General features: G+C 48.1%; 4 protein-coding genes across 6 annotated transcripts in view; 3 read left to right on the top strand and 1 right to left on the bottom strand.

The window, feature by feature from the left end:
- Nucleotides 1-1702, bottom strand: part of DUS2 (dihydrouridine synthase 2) — a 50686-nt gene extending 48984 nt beyond the window's left edge. The window contains exon 1 of one of the 3 annotated variants that reach the window (XM_077132819.1): nucleotides 1284-1702. The gene's annotated coding sequence lies outside the window, so the exon portion shown is untranslated. The remainder of the gene's footprint in view (nucleotides 1-1283) is intronic. The other 2 variants (XM_077132821.1, XM_077132820.1) reach the window with 2 other exon arrangements.
- Nucleotides 1315-3292, top strand: DDX28 (DEAD-box helicase 28). The gene has a single exon (XM_077132823.1). The coding sequence runs from the start codon at nucleotides 1428-1430 to the stop codon at nucleotides 3048-3050; it is 1623 nt and encodes a 540-aa protein (XP_076988938.1). The 5' UTR covers nucleotides 1315-1427; the 3' UTR covers nucleotides 3051-3292.
- Nucleotides 3293-5672: 2380 nt separating this feature from the next.
- On the top strand, nucleotides 5673-7674 carry DPEP2NB (DPEP2 neighbor). The gene is made up of 2 exons (XM_077132829.1): nucleotides 5673-5898; nucleotides 6841-7674. The coding sequence occupies exons 1-2, from the start codon at nucleotides 5832-5834 to the stop codon at nucleotides 7143-7145; spliced, it is 372 nt and encodes a 123-aa protein (XP_076988944.1). The 5' UTR covers nucleotides 5673-5831; the 3' UTR covers nucleotides 7146-7674.
- A 3046-nt stretch (nucleotides 7675-10720) lies between these two features.
- On the top strand, nucleotides 10721-21262 carry LOC143659641 (dipeptidase 2-like). The gene is made up of 12 exons (XM_077132827.1): nucleotides 10721-11170; nucleotides 12678-13107; nucleotides 13431-13557; nucleotides 13880-14009; nucleotides 14103-14244; nucleotides 14528-14597; nucleotides 14716-14892; nucleotides 15274-15358; nucleotides 16019-16094; nucleotides 16742-16877; nucleotides 16983-17082; nucleotides 20666-21262. The coding sequence occupies exons 2-11, from the start codon at nucleotides 12872-12874 to the stop codon at nucleotides 17034-17036; spliced, it is 1233 nt and encodes a 410-aa protein (XP_076988942.1). The 5' UTR covers nucleotides 10721-11170; nucleotides 12678-12871; the 3' UTR covers nucleotides 17037-17082; nucleotides 20666-21262.
- Nucleotides 21263-21503: the final 241 nt, after the last annotated feature.

Below are 21503 nucleotides of genomic sequence, written 5' to 3'. Positions count from 1 at the left end.
CATAGAATCACAAAATCTTGGGGTATCTTTAAGGCCAACTCCTGTCTATCGCATTACTAGTCAGCGGTCATCCAGCCTGTTCAAGAACCTTTCAATGACAGGAAACTAGTACTCACAAGACAGATCTGGGCAGTTCTAGTTGTTACAGCATGTTCTTTATAAAAAGAATTGTCATCCATGGGTCACAGTTCTGCCTTCAGGAATAGTGCACCTCACAGCACATCTTACCTCTCTTCCATCTGACACTTACCCCCAAATACATGAAGATAGTTTGAATCTTTCTAACATTCTCCAGCTTTACCCTCTTGAACCATTCCTTTCCCATGTTTATGACTTTCAGGGGCTTCAAGTCTTCTGATCCCAAAGGAACTACAAGCAATGGTATCAGGGTGCCTTTCTCCAGATGTTAAGAACCTCCCAGGTGGTAAATGCACAAACATTTACCTTAACTTCCACGGTAGGCACTAGAGACTACAGAAAATATCTGTTGCCCATTTTCCAGATCTGTTCCTTCAAGAAGCATAAATGAGGTAGTTGTTTTGTTTGTTTGTTTTTGCCATCTGGACATCTGAATTACAGTAAAAATTGTGCCTGTTGTGGCTTGCTGCAAAAATTCTATGTGCGAAAAGCCACCACATATCAACTGCTGATCACTCGGTAGGGTAAAAGGACTATTATTATTCAAGCAACTAAGACCTGACTGTGAAGACAGTAGAAGGGAGTTGGCTACATGATGGTGAGTTCAGAATGAGAAGGTGGAAGGGGTGACAAGAAAATGGAGAGTGAGCCTCTGCTGAAAGACAGGAAAACACTGTTAAGAAGAGTTGGGTCCGCTCGAAATAAAGCCTGAAGACTTTATATCCCACTTGGAGAGAGAGGATAACCTAAAGGCTTGCCCACTGGGCTCTCAGACCTCAAGGGGGCTGAGCATAGATCTATGACTCTCAGCCCTTGTCTCGCCCCCAGGACTGACCATTCATTCAAACTCTCAACAAGCATCACCAGACGTTGCGCGTAGATCGTATCTGGAGAAATGTCAAATCCTGGGAGTTTACAAGAAGTGGTCGGCATTAAACAAACTGCCATATGGAGCGGTAAGAACTACAAAGGAGAATCGCTGAGATCCGCACCCGACAGCCAGAAGCCCTCCGCCCCCCTGCACCGTAAGGCCAAGGCCCCACAGCCGCTTCGGGTACCGGCCCTCGGCCCTGCCTCCATCACGCGCCGTTCCCTACAGACTGCCCAGACCTGGACGTCGCCATACGCTGTAAGAACCAACACACCTCGCGGCCGCTGAACTTCACAGATCGCCCCTCCTCACGATTCGCTAGCTCCTCATTCCTTATTAAACCGTGCCGGCCACCGTACGTAAAGCCGTGGCGCCCTCATGACGTCACTGCCGTACGCCGCTCCGCACGAAGAAAACGATGGCCCTGACGAGGTCCGTGCGGTTGTTGTCGCTCAAACATCGGTTGTTCTCGGCGCCGCAACGAAACCTGGCCGTCCGCGATCCCGAGGATCCGCTGCCAGTGGTGCGCATTCCGCAGGCGCTACAGCGGCGGCAAGAACAACGGCAGAAAGGGCAACGGAGCGTCCAACGGCCGGTGCTAGTGCGACCTGGCCCGCTGCTGGTGTCGGCGCGGCGGCCAGAGTTGAGCCAGCCGACTCGCCTGACTCTGGGGCGTTGGGAGCGTGCGCCACTCGCTTCGCGTGGCTGGAAGAATCGGCGCGCGAGCGGGGACCACTTCGCTATCGAGCGTGTGCAGCGCGAGGTTCCCGCGCTGCGTAACGTCTTGTCCGAAGGTAGCTTCGCGGAACTGGGCCTGGAGCCCCAGATGCTGCACGCACTGCGGGAGTCAGCGCCCGAAGTTGGTCGGCCCACGACGGTACAGTCGAGCACCATCCCCCCTCTCCTTCGCGGCCGCCACGTAGTTTGCGCCGCGGAAACTGGCAGTGGCAAGACTCTGAGCTACCTGCTACCTCTGCTTCAACGGCTCTTGGCCCGTCCCAGTCTGGACTCTCACCGTTTCCCTGCACCCCGGGGTCTTGTCCTTGTTCCTTCCCGAGAGTTGGCCGAACAGGTGCGGACAGTTGCCCAGCCCCTGGGTAGTTCCTTGGGCCTGCAGGTACGGGAACTAGGGGGAGGCCACGGTCTGAATAGGATCAGACTGCAACTGTCCAAACATCCTCCAGCAGATGTGCTAGTGGCCACTCCAGGGGCTCTGTGGAAGTCCCTGAAAAGTCAGCTACTCAGCCTGGAGCAGCTCTCCTTCTTGGTGTTGGATGAGGCAGACACACTGTTGGATGAAAGCTTCCTGGAACTAGTGGACTACGTTTTGGAGAAGAGCAATATAGCAGAAGGCCCAGGTGACATAGAAGACCCCTTCCATCCCAAAGCTCAGCTGGTGCTGGTGGGGGCCACATTTCCTGAAGGTGTGAGCCAGCTGCTGAGTAAAGTCACTAGCCCAGACTCTCTCACCATCATCACCAGCTCCAAGCTCCACTGCGTTATGCCTCATGTCAAACAGACATTTATGAGGCTGAAGGGAACAGAGAAGGTGACTGAGTTGGTGCAGATCCTCAAGCAGCATGACAAAGCAAACAGGACTGGCCACTCAGGAAGTATTCTGGTCTTCTGTAATAGCTCCAGCACAGTGAACTGGCTGGGATATATTCTGGATGACCACAAAATCCAATACCTAAGGCTACAGGGGCAAATGCCAGCCTCAATGAGGGTGGGCATCTTCCAGTGCTTCCAGAAGGGTTCCCAAGGCATACTTCTCTGCACAGATATAGCCTCTCGGGGCCTGGACAGTACCCATGTGGAACTTGTTATCAATTATGATTTCCCCCTCACCCTGCAAGACTACATCCACAGAGCAGGGAGGGTGGGTCGTGTAGGGAGTGAGGTGCCAGGCACTGTCATCAGCTTTGTGACCCATCCCTGGGATGTGGACCTGGTTCAGAAGATTGAGCTGGCAGCTCGCCGGAAGAGAAGCCTTCCAGGACTACAGTCTTCAGTGAGAGAACCTTTGCCCCAGCAAACCTGATTATGGCTGGCTAAAATGTGATGCCAGAACAGGATCTTTGCTGCAAGATGGGGAAGGGATGGAGGGGCCACACTTGCCAGTAGGAAGCACTAAACTGCCTTGTTATCATCTCAAGGGCCTGGTGAGCTGCTTGTCTGCCTTCAGAAGATAAACTGCTGGCCAGCATTAGGCAATGGATGAGTTGCTGAACATGTTTTTCTGTCTTTCACATGACGTGAATAATAAAGTGTATTTTGCCTTTGTATCGTGTCATTATTTCTAACAGTAAATAATGTTATGCATAATAACGTAAGGTTGCTCCTGATAATAATTACCATTAGGGCAGAATTTAGTGGATTCTGAGATGGTTCAGACTTCAAATACCACATATAAGATAAGGACTCCATTGGTGTTTTAATTTCTGAAAATTTAGATTTCATTTCCTGCCTCCCAAAAGTATCCATTAAACCCTCGGGGTAAGGGAAAAGGGCATGTAAGTAGCAGAAAAGAGTTTTTCTGCACCAACAATGCCCATGGCAAGCTTGCCCACTCTTGGGGTCTCTCAGGAAATACAGAAAAAAGTAGCCTGATGCAGAAGTGTTGCTTGGTGTGCATTTCCAAACTCGGCCTTCTAGCCCATCTCTCAGCGGCAAAGGATTTTAAAACTAGCATAATAAGCACATAGCATTCTCATTATCTCCCGGGCTCCAATTTCTGCAGTAAACTTTGCCGAAGTAAAGAACATTTGAGAGTCAAATATACTATTTCATAAAACTACTTAAAAATACTTGCACACTGAAAAGCATATGGCTACACAGAACATAAACAGGCCTAGTACAATGTTTACCAAAAAAGAAAAATGTACTAAATATGCAGTCATGGCTCTCCCAGATGAAGAAATTCAGGTGCAAAGAGATAATTTGCTCAAGTAGATAGGACAGAACCTGGTCTATCTTCACCAGAGTTATGTTCTTAAGCATTATATCAGCTAATTTCCAGAGATGTTCCTTATTTATATGTATTATCTGGTGTAGTTTTTAATGATCTCCCAATCTGACTCTCAAAAATGTCCCAGTTTAGACAATAAATAATTTTGTCACTAGCCATGGACCATTGCTGCAGAACTTCCCAGGAAGCTTGTTAAAGGTACAGGTTCCTTGGTCCCATGCTAGACTGGATTAAGCTCTGAGGGTTGGCCCAAGAACCTATGTTTTTACAAGCTCCCTGGGTGATTACAAGGCCCTCTTTAAGTTGATAAACCAGTTGTCCATGCTGCACTGCCTTCCAGAATCCCATCCAGGTCCCAGTATGTTATCAGCGCCCCACCAGATCAGAAGGACACTCCCAATACTCTCCCTCTCCTTGGGATCTGAGTGACCTCATGGTGGCCCTCCTGCTATAGGACAAACCTCCCTAGAACTATCCCAATCACACTTTATCCTACCACTCCCCACAGGCAATCTGCTCTAGTAGACTTGACTTCCATCTGTGCTAATATGCACCACACTAACTCAAGGAATTTAGGAGATAAAAGGTGCTATGATTCTCAACCAGAGTTGCCCCACCTCCCAAACAATTCAATCTCTGCCTCCCAGGTATATCCCCTGTTCAACAACCCCAGGAAGCAAATGTCCCAAATATCTGCTTACTCAAGGACAACAACAGGGAGTTCCCTCCTAAGTAAGGATGTGCCATCTTTGATTAGTTATTACCAGCAGTTCTTGGCCATGCTGAGCCAAATATGGTCCCTAGTGTCAGCCTGATCAGGCTAAGGGCAGGTTGTGTATTTCCTCCTCTTCTGAGCACTGTGCAGGACCAAACCATTTTCATTAATCCTTCATAGTATTGAACATTTTTACCTAGGTGGTGCTGAACCCTATCTCATCTTTCCATGGTCATGGGATTTATTGTTATTTGCCTTTTTTGGTGTGTGTGTGTGAGGGGGGTGAGCATAATGATAAGGTTGTTGGTTTTTTACTTTCATGTTAAAATGGGTCCATCATTCCCACTTTAAGTCATTTGGGACCTTCATTCTGCCTCAAAGCAACTTTTAGCATCCCACCCAGTGTCATGTCACCATAAGCTAGTCCTCACATCCTGATCAGATAAAAACATGAAGCATTCAGTGGCCCTCTACCATTGAGCAGAACACCTCTCCACCACCTGTGTGATCTTGGGTAGGCATCTTAACCTCTTGAGTCCTGATCTATTAATTTATATCTGGGGCGGGGCAAGGTTGAGAACATTCTGTCTTTGCTTTCATTTTTCCCAACTGGAATATCTTCCCTGTTCTCTCCACACATCCAAATCTCACTTGCCCTTCAGGCACACACCTCCATGAAGCCTTCCATATTTCCCCAGTCCACACAAATCTCTGCCTCTCCAAGTGTTGAATACATTCGGTAATGTACAACATAGCTATCTCTTAGGTTAATCTTGCCCCTTGAGCCCGTCTTAGAGTCTGGGTTTCTCCTATTTGGGTCACTAGGGCTGTTCCAGCCCCACAAGTATTCTCCACAGGAGTGGCTATTTGACTAAGGCATGGGCGAAGAGGGCCAGGTGTGTGAGAGTCCAGGCAGGGTGTCTCTCTACCTCTACCCTGATCTCCTCCATGAACCCTGACAGCCTGAAACCCTGCCCCTCAAGTCACAGATTCCTTATGTGACCTCACCGGGTAGTGATGACATCACAGGCCTTCTCACAGTTTCCATGGGAGGGTAATCACGCAAACATAGTGCCCTTGGGGAAACTTCCCCACCAGTTCTCTACGAGATACCAATCCATTTGGTTGACTGAGAGAGAATGTGTGACCGGATCTTCTATATTCACTCTAACTTGTCCTCTGTACCCTGGGAGAGCAGCACAGCAGGTAGGCCTGGGCTGGGCATCAATCTAAGAGGTATTAGTGGACACGCAATCTCATCTGGCTGCCACATGTCCTTTTGGGCTTGCCCACCACACTTCAGAACTTGCTCAGCCTTGGACTACATGATTCGGCCATTCACATACTTTCCTGAATGTTGTTTTTGTTGGCAAGTGATACATGGAAGTAGTTAGAGGAAGAGCTGTTGAGAGCCACTTATGTCAACCCAGGCAATTTACCATGCTATCATGTCAACACACACATGGGGGTTGCCTCAGACACATGCCAGACTGAACTGCTGGTACCAGGGGACAGGGTGGTGTCACAGAGCTGGGAGGAGCAGAAGAACTGAAGGAGAGATGAAGTGTATGAGCCTGGAGGTCTGGGAAACCGTGTCTCAGGAGACTGGATTAATGTAAGACGCTCCGTGAGTACAGGCTTGGTACCTAGAATTTTGCTCTGAACCTCCAGATCACCCTGCCTCAGTACATTTTGCCTTTGCCTAATCTAGATAAAAGTATTAGAGAGCTAGAGTTCAGTGTGTTTGAAACAGACCTAAGAGGAACTGCCAGTAGGAAGGGTTCTTAACTGATTTATGTGGAATTATTCTTTTCAAAACTTGGAAACCATTTCTATTAAAGCCTCTGAAGTAACAGGCCTTAAGAAATGTTTCCTGGGTTCTTTAAGGGAGATTGAGAGAGGCCTGATCACAAAATTTTTTGGTTTCATTCCTTTGGGAATGGGAATAGTCTCCTGCTACTGCCAGAGTCTCCACAGAATTGCTTTTGCAGTCAGTATATCTTCTGAAAGGGACTCATAGAGGTGATGGGACAAGGCTGTGTTGCTAAACAGATTAAGAAAACTTCACCCAGAAACAGTGAGAGAGGGGAGGTCCTGGCAGTATTCTGGAAAGCAAAAATGACTGATCAATTCTGATTTTCTTCCTAGCAATAATGACTTCCATTTCTCCTCCCACACCTGGTTATTACCATGTCCTCTACCGAGGATGTGGAGAAACCCGGGTGGGCTGGCACGGGGAGACATACTGCCTGGTTGGAGGCTACCGGGTCTATGGTGATGCTCCTCTGGCCACCCCAAAAAAGGCAGAAGCAGAGAAGCCAGGCCCCCGCCGGGGTCTCAAGAGACGCCAAGCTCTGGCAGAGTCGGACAAAGACCTAGGCTGCCCTAGCCCCAAAATTCGGCGTTTGCAGGATGATGGCAGGAGGCTGACCCCCCAAAAGCTCACTGGCTGAGCCACTCTATGGAGAGGACAGACAGGTAACTGCCTAAGACTCTAGTGCCTCTTCCTGCATTGACCCCCACTGCCCATCACTGGACATAGAACTTGAGCCTTCCTGCCTGTGCCTTCCCCAGACAGCAGCCCCCTTCCATACCAACTGGCCATTGGCAAGGAAACACAGAAACTGAGGTTGGGATGAGAGGCTGCTTTGAACATCCCAGGAGCTAAAACTGGTCTGGAAGAAAACCCAGTGTTGCTCCTGCTCTAGTGGCAACCAGCAGAACCCAGTGGGGGCCAGGAGGGGCCAGGTTTCCTGAAACTGGAAGAGACCAAGAGGAAGCAATCTGGAGCTACCCAGGGACCATCCTGTCTGGAGTCCTAGGAGACAGAGAAGAAAGACCCAAAGAGACCTGCTCCCTGGAGCGAGGGAGAAGATGAAGACTCAAGCAGCAGTCCCCTGATGCCAACATGTTTCTTTACTCCCAGCCCTTTCTGGCCCCAGTGGGGACCCTACCGTTCAATAAAATGATTTTCTTTTACAATGTTTGACTTGAAATCCAATCTGTCTCAGCCTGTCCCTGTTCCCCTGAAGTACATTCCCACTTGAGGGACTTGGGCTTTCTGTCTCCAAGAAAGACCCTTTGGGTTTAGCTTCTGACTACATGGCTCACTCACTGACAGCTGTGCAAACTGGGGCAGGACACCGTTCCTAAGAAATGGAAAGCCTGGTGAGTGCTTCTCTCTCTCTCTCTCTCTCTCTCTCTCTCTCTCTCTGTGTGTGTGTGTGTGTGTGTGTGTAGAAGAGAAGCAGGACTGAGAAGATGCTGTTCTGTCTTATCAATCCATTCATCTATCATTTATTCAACAAATATTTATTGTATACCTATTACATACCAGCCACTATGCTAGTTGCTTGGAATATATTAATGAGATGATCAAAGCCACTCTCAAACTAAAGGGAGAGACAAATAAGTAAATAAGGCGGGAGAAAAGGATAGAGTGATGAGGGGGTGCTACATTACACAAGGTAATCAGGGAAGGCTTTTTTGAGGAGGTGATACTTCAGCAGAGGTGAATTAGGAAGCTTGTGAAGGGTGGAGGGGGGGAAGAATTCCTGGCAGAGGAGATGACAGTTGTAAAGACCCCAAGGTAGGAATGAGCCTGGCTTGTTCTAGGACCATTAGAAGGATCAGTATGTCTGGGGAACCATTTGTGAGAGAAGAACGAAAGATGTGGAGGGAGAAGTAAGCATGGGCCCAACCATAACAGACCTTGTCAGCCATGACCAGGAATGTGGATCATATTTTAAGCCTGGTGGGAGCCATGAGGGATTTGAAGAAAGTAATGAAGTGATCTAATGTAGACCACTCTAACTGCTGTCTCCCATGGCAGTGAAGTGCTTTGGAGACAGCAGCACTTCTGGTACCAGTGGAATGTCTCTCTCAACAGTTAAGGGGACAGTTGGTCCTGGGGAGTGGGGGTGGGGGAGCAGATGGCAGAGAAGAAACAACGTGGTATTTGGGCCTGTGTCCTCAGCAGCTTGGGACAAGGAGGCCCTGTCAGCAGCTCATGATGCTCAGCTCCAGATGAAGTTGCCCACACTGTGGACAGCAAGCTGTATTCCTCATGGGGCCTTAGCAGCAGGATCTTTGCTCCTTCTCCTAACACGCACACATGCTCAAGACCAGAAAAGGTTCTGGGAAGAAATTTCTCTAGCCTGGGTTAGAGGAAGGAGGCATAGGCTTAGGGGCTCCCAGAGAGTTACCACTGCAAGTTTCAGTTAACCAACAAAAGTCTCTCTGATATTGGCAAGACTGAGGCAGATTTGTGTTACTGGAGGGGTCAGACAGGAGGGCAATTCAAAAACATGAAGCAAACAGACTCAGATGGGGCTCTTGTGAAAAACAGAGGTCACCAGCACCCACACCTGTCTTACTGAATAAATTTTTAGGTGAGGCCTGGAAATCTGCAGTTTGAAAAGCTTCTCATACTACTAGCTTATAGGTAATACAAGGGACCGAGGCATGCATGGTATCAGGTGCTGGAATAAGGCGGTTGTGGCCTCATTAAGTTCAGCTGCCAATTTCAGCTGGGGAAACCACTCAAGAGGAGAAGAAAGAGGAGGAAGGAAATATCCCAGAAAAACAAACTGAGACAGTAGAAAGGCTTACCCATGTCTCTGTGCTTAGAGAACATAAAAGGGGGTTTGGCTTTGACAGGATTCTCCATGACATGCTCCCCTCTCCAAGCAACTGAATATCACAGTTCAAGGGGAGCCATCTGAATCCCAGGAACACCCTCGAGGGCCTTCCTGTGTCCAGTTTCTGCTCCCCAGTTCCCTCTAGCCTCCCCCAGGCTGACAGCTCTACCTCAGGGACTCAGGACAGCGTGCACACCAATATCAGGACAAGGGCCCACTCTGTGACCTTCACAACTGAGGTTGTCAGGCAGACACTTCAAATCTGTCAGGCACCATGCATGGCTTGGTTCTGGAGACCCTGGGTTCTCCCTACTGCCTGAAATCAGGCTGAGCGTGGCTGCAAGAAGAGCTCAACATTGCAGATGGTGCAGAAATCAGTCATGAATATCAAAAAGCAGCCCAAGAATTTCAGACCGAGAGGCTGGCAAGGGAGGGGGCAGAGGGAAAAGGTTGGGGCTGAATAAAAGGAGCCAGAATCGTGTTAGTTGTCACTATGCTTCTCCTAGCGAGATAAATGATGGCTGCCTTTTGAGGAAGAAAAATGTGCTTCCGGTTTGCACTTCAGGAAGCTTGTTGTTGGCTTTGTGATTGGAGGATGCATATCAGGGATGGCCGGGCTGCCTTCTGGCTGGGGAATCTTGTTCCCTGGGAGTTTGACTGTGTCTGTCAGTTATGGAAGCAGAACCAGAGCCATATTCATAAAAGAGTAGGGACAGCATGAGTCTACTGAATTAAGGGACCCTTAGTGGAGATAACCATCACCTGGGTAATGCTTGATGCTGAGTAAGTCCCCATTTCATTCTGCACTCTGAACATGAGAGGTGGGCTATGCATCTGTACATTCTCTTGCAACACATTGATGGTCAATGGAAGTTGGCTCTGCCGCCAGGACATACTTGGTTCTTAGGAGAAGCCTGTTTCTTCCATTGCCTCCTCTGCAGGTCTTGATTTATGTAAACTAGGTGAAAAATTAGAGGGAACAGCTGCTGGCTCACCTACCCGTCCCCAGTGGCAGGATTTCCTGTCTTGGCTCTGCCTCAGTGGCTCCATAGTTGGAGGCAGAGGAGAGGACAGCATCTGCCAAGACCCTGTAGCAGTAGGGAGCATGGCTAGTATGCTCACAGTTGAGCAGGTGAGGGGGACTGTGCTATTTCCTGAGGCTGGAGAGAGCAGTGGGAGCAAACTCCCCAGGATTTCAAAGTCATGGAAAGCAATTTAGTTTATCTGAAGAGCAAAGGAAGCCATGGAAGAACTTTAAGCAGAGGATGTCATCAGATTTTTGAAAAGAGGGAAAGGTATGGCTGCTCTGTGGGGAATGGCCTAGAGGCAGTGAGATCTAGAGGAGGTGAAAGACAAAGGTGGCCTTTACTGGGGAATAGATGGTGGGATTGGAGAGGATATAGCTGGGAGACGTTTGGAAGTTGAACCAGCAAGATTTGGATTTGGCCTGGAAGGGTGGTGGGTTGAGGAGTGGGATTCATCTGGGTGGCACTGAGATTCAGCTCTGGAGCTCGGCCCTGAGCTTCCCTACTTCTACCCTGCTTCACATTCTCTGTCTCAACTCAGCCTGTCTCTGCTGAGTTAGAGGCCTCATGCAAAAAGTTCAGAAAACAACATTCTCCCCACCCACCGCTCTGTTAGCAGCTGCTATTTATTTGCTGGGACTTCCTGTCTACCTCTTCCCCATTCTTTACACTTGCACTTCCTGGGGGGTTGGGGGTGGGTGTTTATCCCCTAAACCCACAGACAAACTGTTTATTCCCTAAACCCACATCCTTGTCTTGGAAGCCAACAGAGCCAATAGCTTCTGGAGCCTCTCCATACTCGGCTTTGTGTAGGTAGGTTCCGGGGTCTGCTGACCAGCAGTGGGTGGTATGTGGAAGGAAGGGAGCCAAACCTGGGTGGGGCACCCAGGCTATTCAGAGCAGGAACACACTCTGCTGTCCTCTGCGGCAGAGCCCTAGGAGACTCGTGCTTTTCAGTGGGTCTACTTATAGGACACTCCAGCCACCTTAGGCAGGGAGTAGACTCATCTCCAGCACAAAATTATAGGTTTGCCTTTCTTCCTACTAGCAGGCACTGGGCAATATCAAGTGCACAATCCCTCAAATACATCCAAGCTAGAAACCTTTCCCCTCCTGGAAACACTAGGACTCCCAGTCCCTTTAGAAGAGTTTTGCTCATTTTGTTCTTGGGGAACTTCTTGGGTCTCTAGTCCTCAGACTTAGGTCACCACCTACTCACTGGTCAGTTCTGCAATCCAGGAAAGATTCCAGAGGTGATGCAGCTCTTGGAATTCAGGGAAGAAACTTGAGAAGCTAAGGGGCAAGAGTAGGAGAAGGTCACAGGGGATGATAGAGTTTGGATACAGATCCTGGAGTCTCTCAGGTGATGGAGACTCTGTGTCTGGGGTGGGGAGAGGGAGGTGTTCTGGAAGAGGCTAATAGCATGAGGGCTCAAGTCTGAGAATGACCCAGCCAGGAGGAAACTCAGCCCTAAAGGCTTCTGGGAGATCAAGAGCCACAGGAGCCATGAGATAAGGCATGTGTAACCCACAGAACCCTGGTGTCTAGTACTTCTGATCTATAGAAAACTAGGACTTCCACACTGAGGTAGGAGAAATCCTGGCCAGTAGGTTAGCCAGTAGCTCTGGGAAGAAGGTGCTGGGAACTCTGCTATCCTGAAAATAATCCCATTTCCTTCCCCTCAAATAGCCAACTGGCTTCCTGTTCTGTTGAGTAAATGTCCCCTGTCTCCAGGTGCTTGATCAATTTTCATTCCAAACATCCCTCCATTCAGGCCCTAGCAAAGTAGAGAATCTCTGCCACCAGGGGCTTTCCTGTGGCTGCCTGGGGAAGATGGGGAGGACACCCCCTGACAGTTTCCAGTTCTTGGGTCCCCAAGGGATGGACATACTGACCTGGGGATAAGGTAGGGGAAAGAGAAGCCTGGACACCAGTTCCTAGGTAAGTTCAAGAGGAATTCTCTTGACTCCAGAGTCAACAAGGTTAATCCTTCATTTCCAGAGACTATATCCTCTCTCATTTCCCCACATGAACCAGCTCCCAGAGACCCACAGCCCAGGGCCCTGGAGACTCAGAGATACCTACTGAGAACCTCGGAGTGCCCAGGGCAAGCGAGATGGATGTGGTCCAGAGAAGCCACCCGGCAGAGGGCCACACTCTGGGAGAACAAGCCTGGGGGTCAGAGGAAAGGAGCAACCTGGCTCAGCCCCCTCGCTGCCTAGACATGAGAGGACCAGGAGAGACCCTCAAAGGGCAAAGGCAGATGGAGCCGGCTATGAGAGACTGAGTAGCTCATGAACTCCTTACTTCTTACTCACAGGATCTCGTAATTCCAGACCCCACCCGGCAAGGCCGCACCGCTGGTCACCCGAATCGAGTGTCTGGTCCCCATCATCAGCCTCTGACCCTCGCCTGCCCATCCCAAGCTCCAGCAACTGCTCCACCCCCACCATCCCCACCCCTCCCCAACCTCCCCATCCCCTCACCCCCTCATCTACCCCATCCTGCTGGAACATGAGCAGCATGTGGCCCGCAGGCCTCGAGGGCCTTCATGCACTTGGCTGGCGGCCTCTGGTGGGACTACTGCTCCTGCTGCCCCTGTTACCACGGTCCACTTCTATATCCCACACACAGACCACGCCAAGAACTCCAAGTGCCCTGACCACACTGGGCTACCCTAGCGCCTCGACTGTCCCTGGTCTGCAGGAGCGCGCACGAGCCCTGATGCGGAACTTCCCACTCGTGGATGGGTGCGTAGGTGCAGTGAGGGGACTGAGTGCTCCCTTGGGCAGGGGAAGAGGCCCTGAGCCTATAGGGCTAGTGAGGGGTCTCCCTCATACCACCCCTATGTGCCCCTCTCCCATATTATCCATGGGTACCCTTTACCCTCCCCTGCTACCCCTCCTTGATGGGAACCCCCAGCTTAGGGTGCTTCCGTATCATCTGTGTGACTGTGTAGGATAGAACCCCACCAGGGCTGGCCTAGGCCTAAGTGACATGGCCTCCCTGATCTGGAGACCTAAGGAGCTGACCCACATGTCCCTGACCTGTCTCTGCTTTGACATCCCTCCAGCCACAATGACCTACCACTGATTCTGAGGCAATTTCATCAGAACAGACTGCAAGACGTTAACCTGCGCAATTTCAGCCATGGCCAGACCAGCCTGGACAGGCTTAGAGATGGCCTCGTGGGTGGCCAGGTACTACAGGGACACTCAGGGTGCCATGGCATAGCTGTTGTTGGGGAGAGCAGGGACCCCAAACACCACAACAGGTTAGTCACATGGGAACTCAGTTATCGTAGCAACATGAAAAGGGCCCAGCTATGGACAAAGGGGGCTGGGGGTGTGACAGCAAGCCAGCTTGGTGGGCATCAAGTAACCATACTAGGTGCTAGGATGGACATCAAGTTACCGTAGGAAAAGCCTCTGGGCCCACTGGGTACTGTGATGGCAGTGGAGGTTATGATGAGGGAGTTCCAAGGCAGCCCGCCCAAGTCCGTCCCTGGCCTTGAACCCCCAGTTCTGGTCGGCCTACATCCCATGCCAGATCCAGGGCCAGGATGCCGTGAACCTCACGCTAGAGCAGATTGACCTCATCCACCGCATGTGTGCCTCCTACCCAGAGCTGGAGCTTGTGACCTCCGCTGAAGGTAGGCGGGCTGGTGGCGGGGGCAGAGGGGATTGGGGACTTGACTGAGCTGCTCTGGCCCCTGGGAGTGATCTCCTGGCCTACCTGCCCCCAGCTCTGAACAACACCAGGAAGTTGGCTTGCCTCATCGGTGTGGAGGGCGGCCACTTGTTGGACAGCAGCCTCTCCATCTTGCGTACCTTCTATGTGCTGGGAGTGCGCTACCTGACGCTCACCCACACCTGCAACACGCCCTGGTGAGCATAGTGCAGATGGTGTGGGCCCACTGAGGCAGGGATCTGCCCGAGCTTATTCTGTGGGCCCAGACCAAGCATTCTTCCAGGGATCTGGCACTGACCCTGGAGTAGGGAGGTGAACTGGGATTTGCAGAGAAAGACCGGATCCTGGCAGGGCCCTCTGACTGCTAGATACAGCTCAGCTTGGGTCCTGCTTCTGCTCCAGGGGGTTGCAGGGATTGAGAGTTCGACAGGGTCTCTAGGCGCTTGTTGCCAATCAGACCACCTCTTGGCCGTCCTGCAGGGCAGAGAGCTCAGCTAAGGGTATCCACCCTTTCTACAGCAATGTCAGTGGGCTGACCAGCTTTGGGGAGGTGAGTCTCCTGGTTCCATACCTCACCCCACACAAATGTGTGTGCCCTATGTGTACCCTACAGATATGACACACATGCGTACCCCTAATGCTTCCCCCCGCCCGATGTGTCCCTGTAGAAGGTGGTAGCAGAAATGAACCGCCTGGGTATGATGGTGGACTTGTCCCATGTCTCGGATGCCACGGCACAGCGGGCCCTGGAGGTATCACGGGCATCTGTGATCTTCTCCCACTCAGCTGCCCGGGGTGTGTGCAGGAGCCCTAGGAACGTTCCAGATGACATCCTACAGCTTCTGGTAACAGACTGCCCGGGACCTTGACCCTAAAGCAATAGGTTCAGACCAGGAGCCCTTGAACCTGAGCCCCTGACCCTTCACCTCCTCAAACTCCAGGCTAAACATCATCTGCCCCACAAACCCGCAGTCCACAGCCTCTGAACTCTTGAACTCATAGGTTTTTGGTGGTAAATGCTCCTCTACCCCTCAAATCCAGGGCTAAGACATTTTCAGCCAAATCAGGGCCGAAACAACTTCATTCACATAAACCCAGAGAGGTGAAGTCTCTTCTGACCCGCGAAGTCATGGCTGAACACCCTCCTTATAAAGGGCCCCAGGGGTAGAAAGACAGGTGGTTAAACTGAGGGGCCATGCTGAATGTTCATTTGTCCGTCCCTGCAGAAGAAGAATGGTGGTGTCATAATGGTGTCCTTGTCCGTGGGGGTGCTGCAGTGCAACCCGTTAGCCAACGTGTCCACCGTGGCAGGTGAGTCCCTTCCTGGGCTCTCTGAAGAACTCTGACTTAGATCTGAAGTCTTGGGGGCGGGGGTCTCAGGACAGCTCCAGAGATTTGCCCCACCCTTGAGCTGTAGACACAGCTCCCCCCAAATCCAGTAATGGACAGCACACAGTATCTTAGTGCCTGGGGAAACTGGGACCATAGAGTCAATACTGCAATACTGAAGGGAGGAGGGGAGACAGCAGGTGCAGAGCCAAGTGCTGGCCGTCTGCTCCTCAGCAGGGAATCCCTAAGTGTCCTACCCTTGACGCTAGCCAAGGGACTGGATAGCCCCTCAGGTCTCTGAGGTCTTTGTCAGTTCTACTCTTTATACCTCTCTCATCCTCCACAACCCTGGAAAGGAACCTCTACCAAGTTCTCAAGGAGCTAGAAGTCAGGGTGAAGCCTGGATGAGACTCAGTCCATAGGGGTGGCTTTGGGGTCCACTCCAAGTCTGGAGTCCATTTTAGAGCCAGCTGAGATCAATCCAGGTCAGACCTCTGAGCCCTCAAATTGCCCCACTGGGTACCAAGCCCTGGAGGAATTGGCCTGCATGGCCTACAAGCTGCAAGAAGGGGAATAGGCAGAGTCCAGCCCCCAGCCCCACCCCTGTCTGGAAGTCCCACACGGCTAATTTTTCATCCCCAGATCACTTCGATCATATCAGGGCAGTTATTGGATCTGAGTTCATCGGGATTGGTGGAGATTATGATGGGGCCGGCCGGTGAGTGCCACCCAGTGGCTTGTCTGGAGCTGGGTGTGTGGCAGTGGGACCCCTACACTGTGGTCCTCACCACCTTCAGGCTTTGACCACAACCTTGGGTCTCCTGGCCCACCTTGCATCACTTCACTCCCAGGGTTTGTTTCCTGGGCTCTCCCTGTCCCTCCCGTGGCCCAGGGTCCCACTCCAGGTCATCATATTTGGCTAAACCCTAGGCCCCCACTGCCACCAGGGCTCACTCAGCATGTTCACCCAGTCCCAGCCCCATCAGACCCATTCATTTGAAGCAGATGGTTAACAAGGTCTCTTGTGGACTGGCCATCTTCCCTGCCCAAAGCTGTGTTTACACACGCAGGCGGTCACCCCGGTTTTTAACAAGCTGTTCCTTTTTATTTTTTAATGGAAGAAAAATACTCATTCAGTGAAAGGCATAGAACTTAATAGTACAATTCAGTGAGTTTTGACAAATAGTCAAGGAAGTTCTGAGGCCTCATTCTAAAGAATGAAGAACAGAAATGAATCCCTTATGCTCTCCAAGTCTCCATTCCTATATCAGGGCTGGGGTTCAGTAGGCCCTGGATACATGGGGCTGTGCCTGAGTCAGGATCCAAGCCTGAGGCTATCCGGTTGGCTGGCTGGGGGCCACACAGCTTCCCTCAGGGGCTGGAGGATGTGTCCACCTATCCGGTGCTTGTGGAAGAATTGCTGCGTCGTGGCTGGAGTGAAGAGGAACTTCAGGGTGTCCTTCGTGGAAACCTGCTGCGGGTCTTCAGACAAGTAGAGCAGGTATGCTGAGCACGACAAAGGAATCGCTCAGGCATCTGAGCTGATGTTTGTGTGTGTTGGGAGTGTGGAGGCTGAGAGTTGCTAATCACCTACTGCCTTCTCCAGGTACGGGAGGAAAACAAGTGTCAAAGACCCTTGGAAGACAAGTTCCCGGATTAGGAGCTGGACAAACCTTGCCGTTCTGACCTGGCACATATGCATCAGAGTAAGTATTGGTTCCAGACCAGAAATTAATAAATTGAGACTTCAACACATTGAACACCCAAGTTGTCAACCCAAGTGGTCACTCTCAAAATCCTCTCCCCATGTGGCTCCAGGCCTCAAAGTTCTTGCCACCCTCCCAGTCCTCATTTTATGGCTCTGGTGACCCATGGCGGCCACAGGAGACCCTGCATTTCAGCCACCAGTTACTTAAGGAAGGCCTGTTCGGCACTGGGTTACAGAGTGCTGAATGGGTGGTCGGGCTGTGGAAGGGTGGGCACTATTCTGTGTTTCCTGTGAGTTGCCTTCCTCAGTCCCCATTCTGACTCACTGACCACCAACTGGGGATCTTTCAGGCCTTCTGGTTCAGATTCCCAACAAGGGAACCTGCCTGGATCTTAAATAGCCTTTGCTGTTCTTTGGGCAGAGTCCAGAATGCCGGACCACATAATGGGCCATGGGCCCCCCAATAGCTGGGCTGCCCTAATGTAGGCCCACCCACTCACCTGCCCCTCAGGGATTTTATCTTCCAGAAGCACTTAGGCTACTTCCAGGCTACCTCCAGAAGCTATCTCCAGATGGTTACTTAGGCAACCACTCCATCTTACCCTCAGGCCATTAATAGTGGCTAGTAGCAACTGCAATAACAATTGCTAATATCAAGAGGTAATACTAATTGTGACAGCTAATAATAATAAATAACATCTGGTAATAATGGGTCATGGCTAATAAAAATATAATAAATACAAATAGTCTATGCATACCCCATGATTCAACAATTCAACCCAGGTATATTTCCAACCGAAATGCATATATACATTTCTCCAAAAGGCGTATGAAATAATATATATAGTAGTACTTTTCATCATAAATTCAAAATGTGTACTTCAAAGTCAAAATGCAAAAAAAAATAAAAGACAAAGACAGAGAGATTTTCTTAAAAGCAGATTCTTTTAAAAAATCACATTAATTCTGGGAGCCATAAATTTGTATATATTCAAATATATACTTCAGTATGGTTAATTACATTCACAGTGTCCCTTCATTTTTGAGAACATTTTCATGTGTACAGAATTCAACATTAGCAGTTACTTTTTTGTTTTATTTTTTTTCACCATGACCAAGTGAGATTTATTCCATGTATGCAAGGCTGTTTCAACATAAGAAAATCAATTAATGTCCTACACCATATGAACAAATCAAAGGAGAAAAACCACATGATCATCTCAATCAATGCAGAAAAGGCATTAAACAAAATTCAACATCCTTTCTTGATGAAAACATTTCAAAGGTGTTCTAGTTTGCTAGCTGCCAGAATGCAATATACCAGAAATGGAATGGCTTTTTAAAAGGGGAATTTAATGAGTTGCTAGTTTACAGTTCTAAGGCCAAGAAAATGTCCCAATTAAAACAAGTCTAAAGAAATGTCCAATCAAAGGCATCCAGGGAAAGATACCTTGGTTCAAGAAGGCTGATGAAGTTCAGGGTTTCTTTCTCATCTGGAAAGGCACGTGGTGAACACGGTCAGGGTTCCTCTCTCTTCGGAAGGGCACATGGCGAACACGGAGTCATCTGCTAGTTTCTTCTCCTGGCTTCCTGTTTCATGAAGCTCCCCAGGAGGCATTTTCCTTCTTTATCACCAAAAGTCCCCGGCTGGTGGACTCTGCTTCATGATGTTGCAGCATTCTCTGCTCTCTCTGAGTCTCAGTAGTTACTTTTATTCATCAGGTTAAAGATATCATCCCACTGTCTGGGAGTTTCCATTATTTCTTTTGAAAATCTAGCTGTCGATTGACAGCTTTGAATTGAATGAGGCTAACAGGGAAAATTTAGGTTGTATTATATTTTGCCAGAATGAAATTTTTTTTTTAATCCATGTAACTGCACAGCGCAGTGAATCCTAAGTTAAACAATGGACTATGGTTAATAGTAAAACTATAAAAATTTGCTTTCATCAGTTGTAACAAATGTACCAAACTAATGCAAGGTGTCAATGATAGGGCGGTATATGGGAATCCTGTATTTAAAACAAACAAACAAAAAAAAGAAGGGAAAATAAATACATTTTCAGACAAAAAAAAAGCTGAGAGAATCTGTCACCATCAGAAGATGGAGCTTAATTCCCTTTCCTTGAGTTGTGGGCTGCACTTAGTAACAAATCAAGTGTGGAAGAGAAAAATCACTTTACAATGGCGCAATCTTACAGGCACCCACACAACTAAATGATCAAGGATAATTTAACATGACCAGTCATGGCATTTCGCCTCTGTGGTCTTCTTCTCCCAAATGCATCACCCCAGTTTAGTCATGAGAAAACATCAGATAAAGCCAAATATCAAGGTCATGAGAAAAAAAGAAATACTGAGACACTGTCACAGATTGGAGAAGATTAATAAGATTTGATGACTAAATGTGTCTTGCTTGGCTCACTGTCTCAATCAGCAAAAACACTACTTTTATAAATGCGAATATGGTAACTGTTTTAGTATTGTACAAAGGATATATACTTTTCAAATTAATTCAACAAGAAGATGAGAGATTCTTATATCTTGTTCTAAAAAGTAAATTAAAACCATATACAGACAACCAGTGGACATTGAGATCAAATGCAGTCAAGGCATTTCATACACAAATTAAAAATCTTTATTAATTATTAAAAGATATATCAAATGATAAATACGTTGTGTTGAGATTGAAAACATCTTGGCATCAGTTTTATGTAACTTATCTGTGCAGGATGATATCTGAGACAAGTAGGAAAAGTTAGTAAATATTTACAATTTAAAAAATGACTACATATAAAAGTTCACTTAATAGATTCCTATCCCTTTGCTTATGACAAATGGGAGAAAATAACTTTGCAAGTATTTTTGATGAATGCAAAACTTTAGGAAGAGTTTTTAACAAGTTTCCTGAATTTGAAAATAAAAAATAAGGAAAAGGAAAAAAATTGGAAATGAGCAGATCACCTAATGAACATACCTTAATACAGGCACAAAATCAATTATTATGAGATATCAATTATTAGGAGAAAAGCACATAGCAAGTAGAAATTAAGGAGATTATAGATGCCCCGAGTACACAGTTGAATTGGAGCTATGAAAAATTTTAAAAAGTGCCTTTGGATGCGAAAATTTTGAGAGGTTATATTTTATGAATACATCTGATTTATCAAAAGTAGCTACTGAATTGATTCTTAAATATTCTGAAATTTTAAGTCTCATAGAAACTGCATCTGAAATAATTTCTTTAATAAACAATGTGTCCCACAGTCTATAACTATATTTTGTTGTACTGAATTAAATTTCCAAGGTAATCTTTTCTAAAACTTTTTTAAAAGTTTCTTGTAGTAACATATATACAACTCAACATTTCCCATTTTAACCACCTTCAAGTACACAATTCCATAGTATTAATTACATTCACAATATTGTGCTATCATCACCAATGTCCATTACTCCTACTTTTTCATCATCTTAGACAGAAAGTCTGCACCCATTAAGCCATAACTCCTTCTTCCCCTTCCCCAAACCCCAGGCCCCTGGTAACCTATAATCTACTATCTCTTTGAAATTTGTTTCTTCTAGGTACTCCACATAAGTGAGATCATGCACCACTTGTCTTTTTTGTGTCTGGCTTAATTCACTCAACATGATGTCTTCAAGATTCATCCATGTTGCAATATGCATCAGAACTCCATTCTTTTTATGGCTAAATAATGTTCTATTTGTATATTAAACCCTTATCAGATATATGGTTCACAATTATTTTCTTCTGTCCTGTAGGTTATCATTTCACTTTCTTGATATTGTCCTTTGAGACACCAAGATTTCTTGAATTTTTTTTGTGTGTGTGCCTTCAAAGCACTTATTTGCTACAGAGTTGTGTGTTCCACCAATGACCCTGGACCCTAATCCCTGTCTCCTTAACCCAACAACGCCCCTAGGGGAAGAAACACCCAAAGGCTCTGGGTTCATCTCTTTGGGCTTCCATCCTCCCAGAGACTTTGCAAGTAATTCTTCAGTGTTTTGTTAACTCTTTGATGCCTTTTTAAATATTTTACCCAGCTTTTCTAGTTATTATCCAGAGGTCTGTAACTTTGATTTACCTAGTCAACTGTAACCAGACTTTTTAAACTGCTTGTATATAGTAACTTGATGTCAGTAAAAAAAATTAATCTTAAACATTTTGCCCTTTCTCCTTGTTTAAAACTATATGGGGGGCAGGCCAAGGGGGCTCAGCAGGCAGAGATCTCGCCTGCCATGCAGGAAACCTGGGTTCGATTCCTGGTGCCTGCCCATGCCAAAAAGAAAGTAAAACTAATATGGGAAACAGCTGTATGTGCAATGCTTCTGTACTGTTGATAAATTATTAGCAAAATTGGGTATTTGGGGGCAAATGGCAGAGATTAAGAGTCAATCTAAA

This window comes from Tamandua tetradactyla, chromosome 16, assembly GCF_023851605.1.
Source record: "Tamandua tetradactyla isolate mTamTet1 chromosome 16, mTamTet1.pri, whole genome shotgun sequence".
Classification (NCBI taxonomy): Eukaryota; Metazoa; Chordata; class Mammalia; order Pilosa; family Myrmecophagidae; genus Tamandua; species Tamandua tetradactyla.
The sequence above is the reverse complement of the archived record's forward strand: the minus strand, read 5'-3'. Positions and strand labels throughout refer to the sequence as shown.

Excerpts from the sequence above, each read along its gene's own strand:
- LOC143659641 (XM_077132827.1), top strand. The coding sequence starts at position 12,872 with ATGAGCAGCATGTGGCCCGCAGGCCTCGAGGGCCTTCATGCACTTGGC. Across the intron at positions 14,010-14,102 it reads GCTTGTGACCTCCGCTGAAG|CTCTGAACAACACCAGGAAG; the intron begins GTAGGCGGGCTG and ends ACCTGCCCCCAG. Across the intron at positions 14,598-14,715 it reads GGCTGACCAGCTTTGGGGAG|AAGGTGGTAGCAGAAATGAA; the intron begins GTGAGTCTCCTG and ends GTGTCCCTGTAG.
- DPEP2NB (XM_077132829.1), top strand. The coding sequence starts at position 5,832 with ATGTGTGACCGGATCTTCTATATTCACTCTAACTTGTCCTCTGTACCC. Across the intron at positions 5,899-6,840 it reads CTGGGAGAGCAGCACAGCAG|CAATAATGACTTCCATTTCT; the intron begins GTAGGCCTGGGC and ends TTTTCTTCCTAG.
- DDX28 (XM_077132823.1), top strand. The coding sequence starts at position 1,428 with ATGGCCCTGACGAGGTCCGTGCGGTTGTTGTCGCTCAAACATCGGTTG.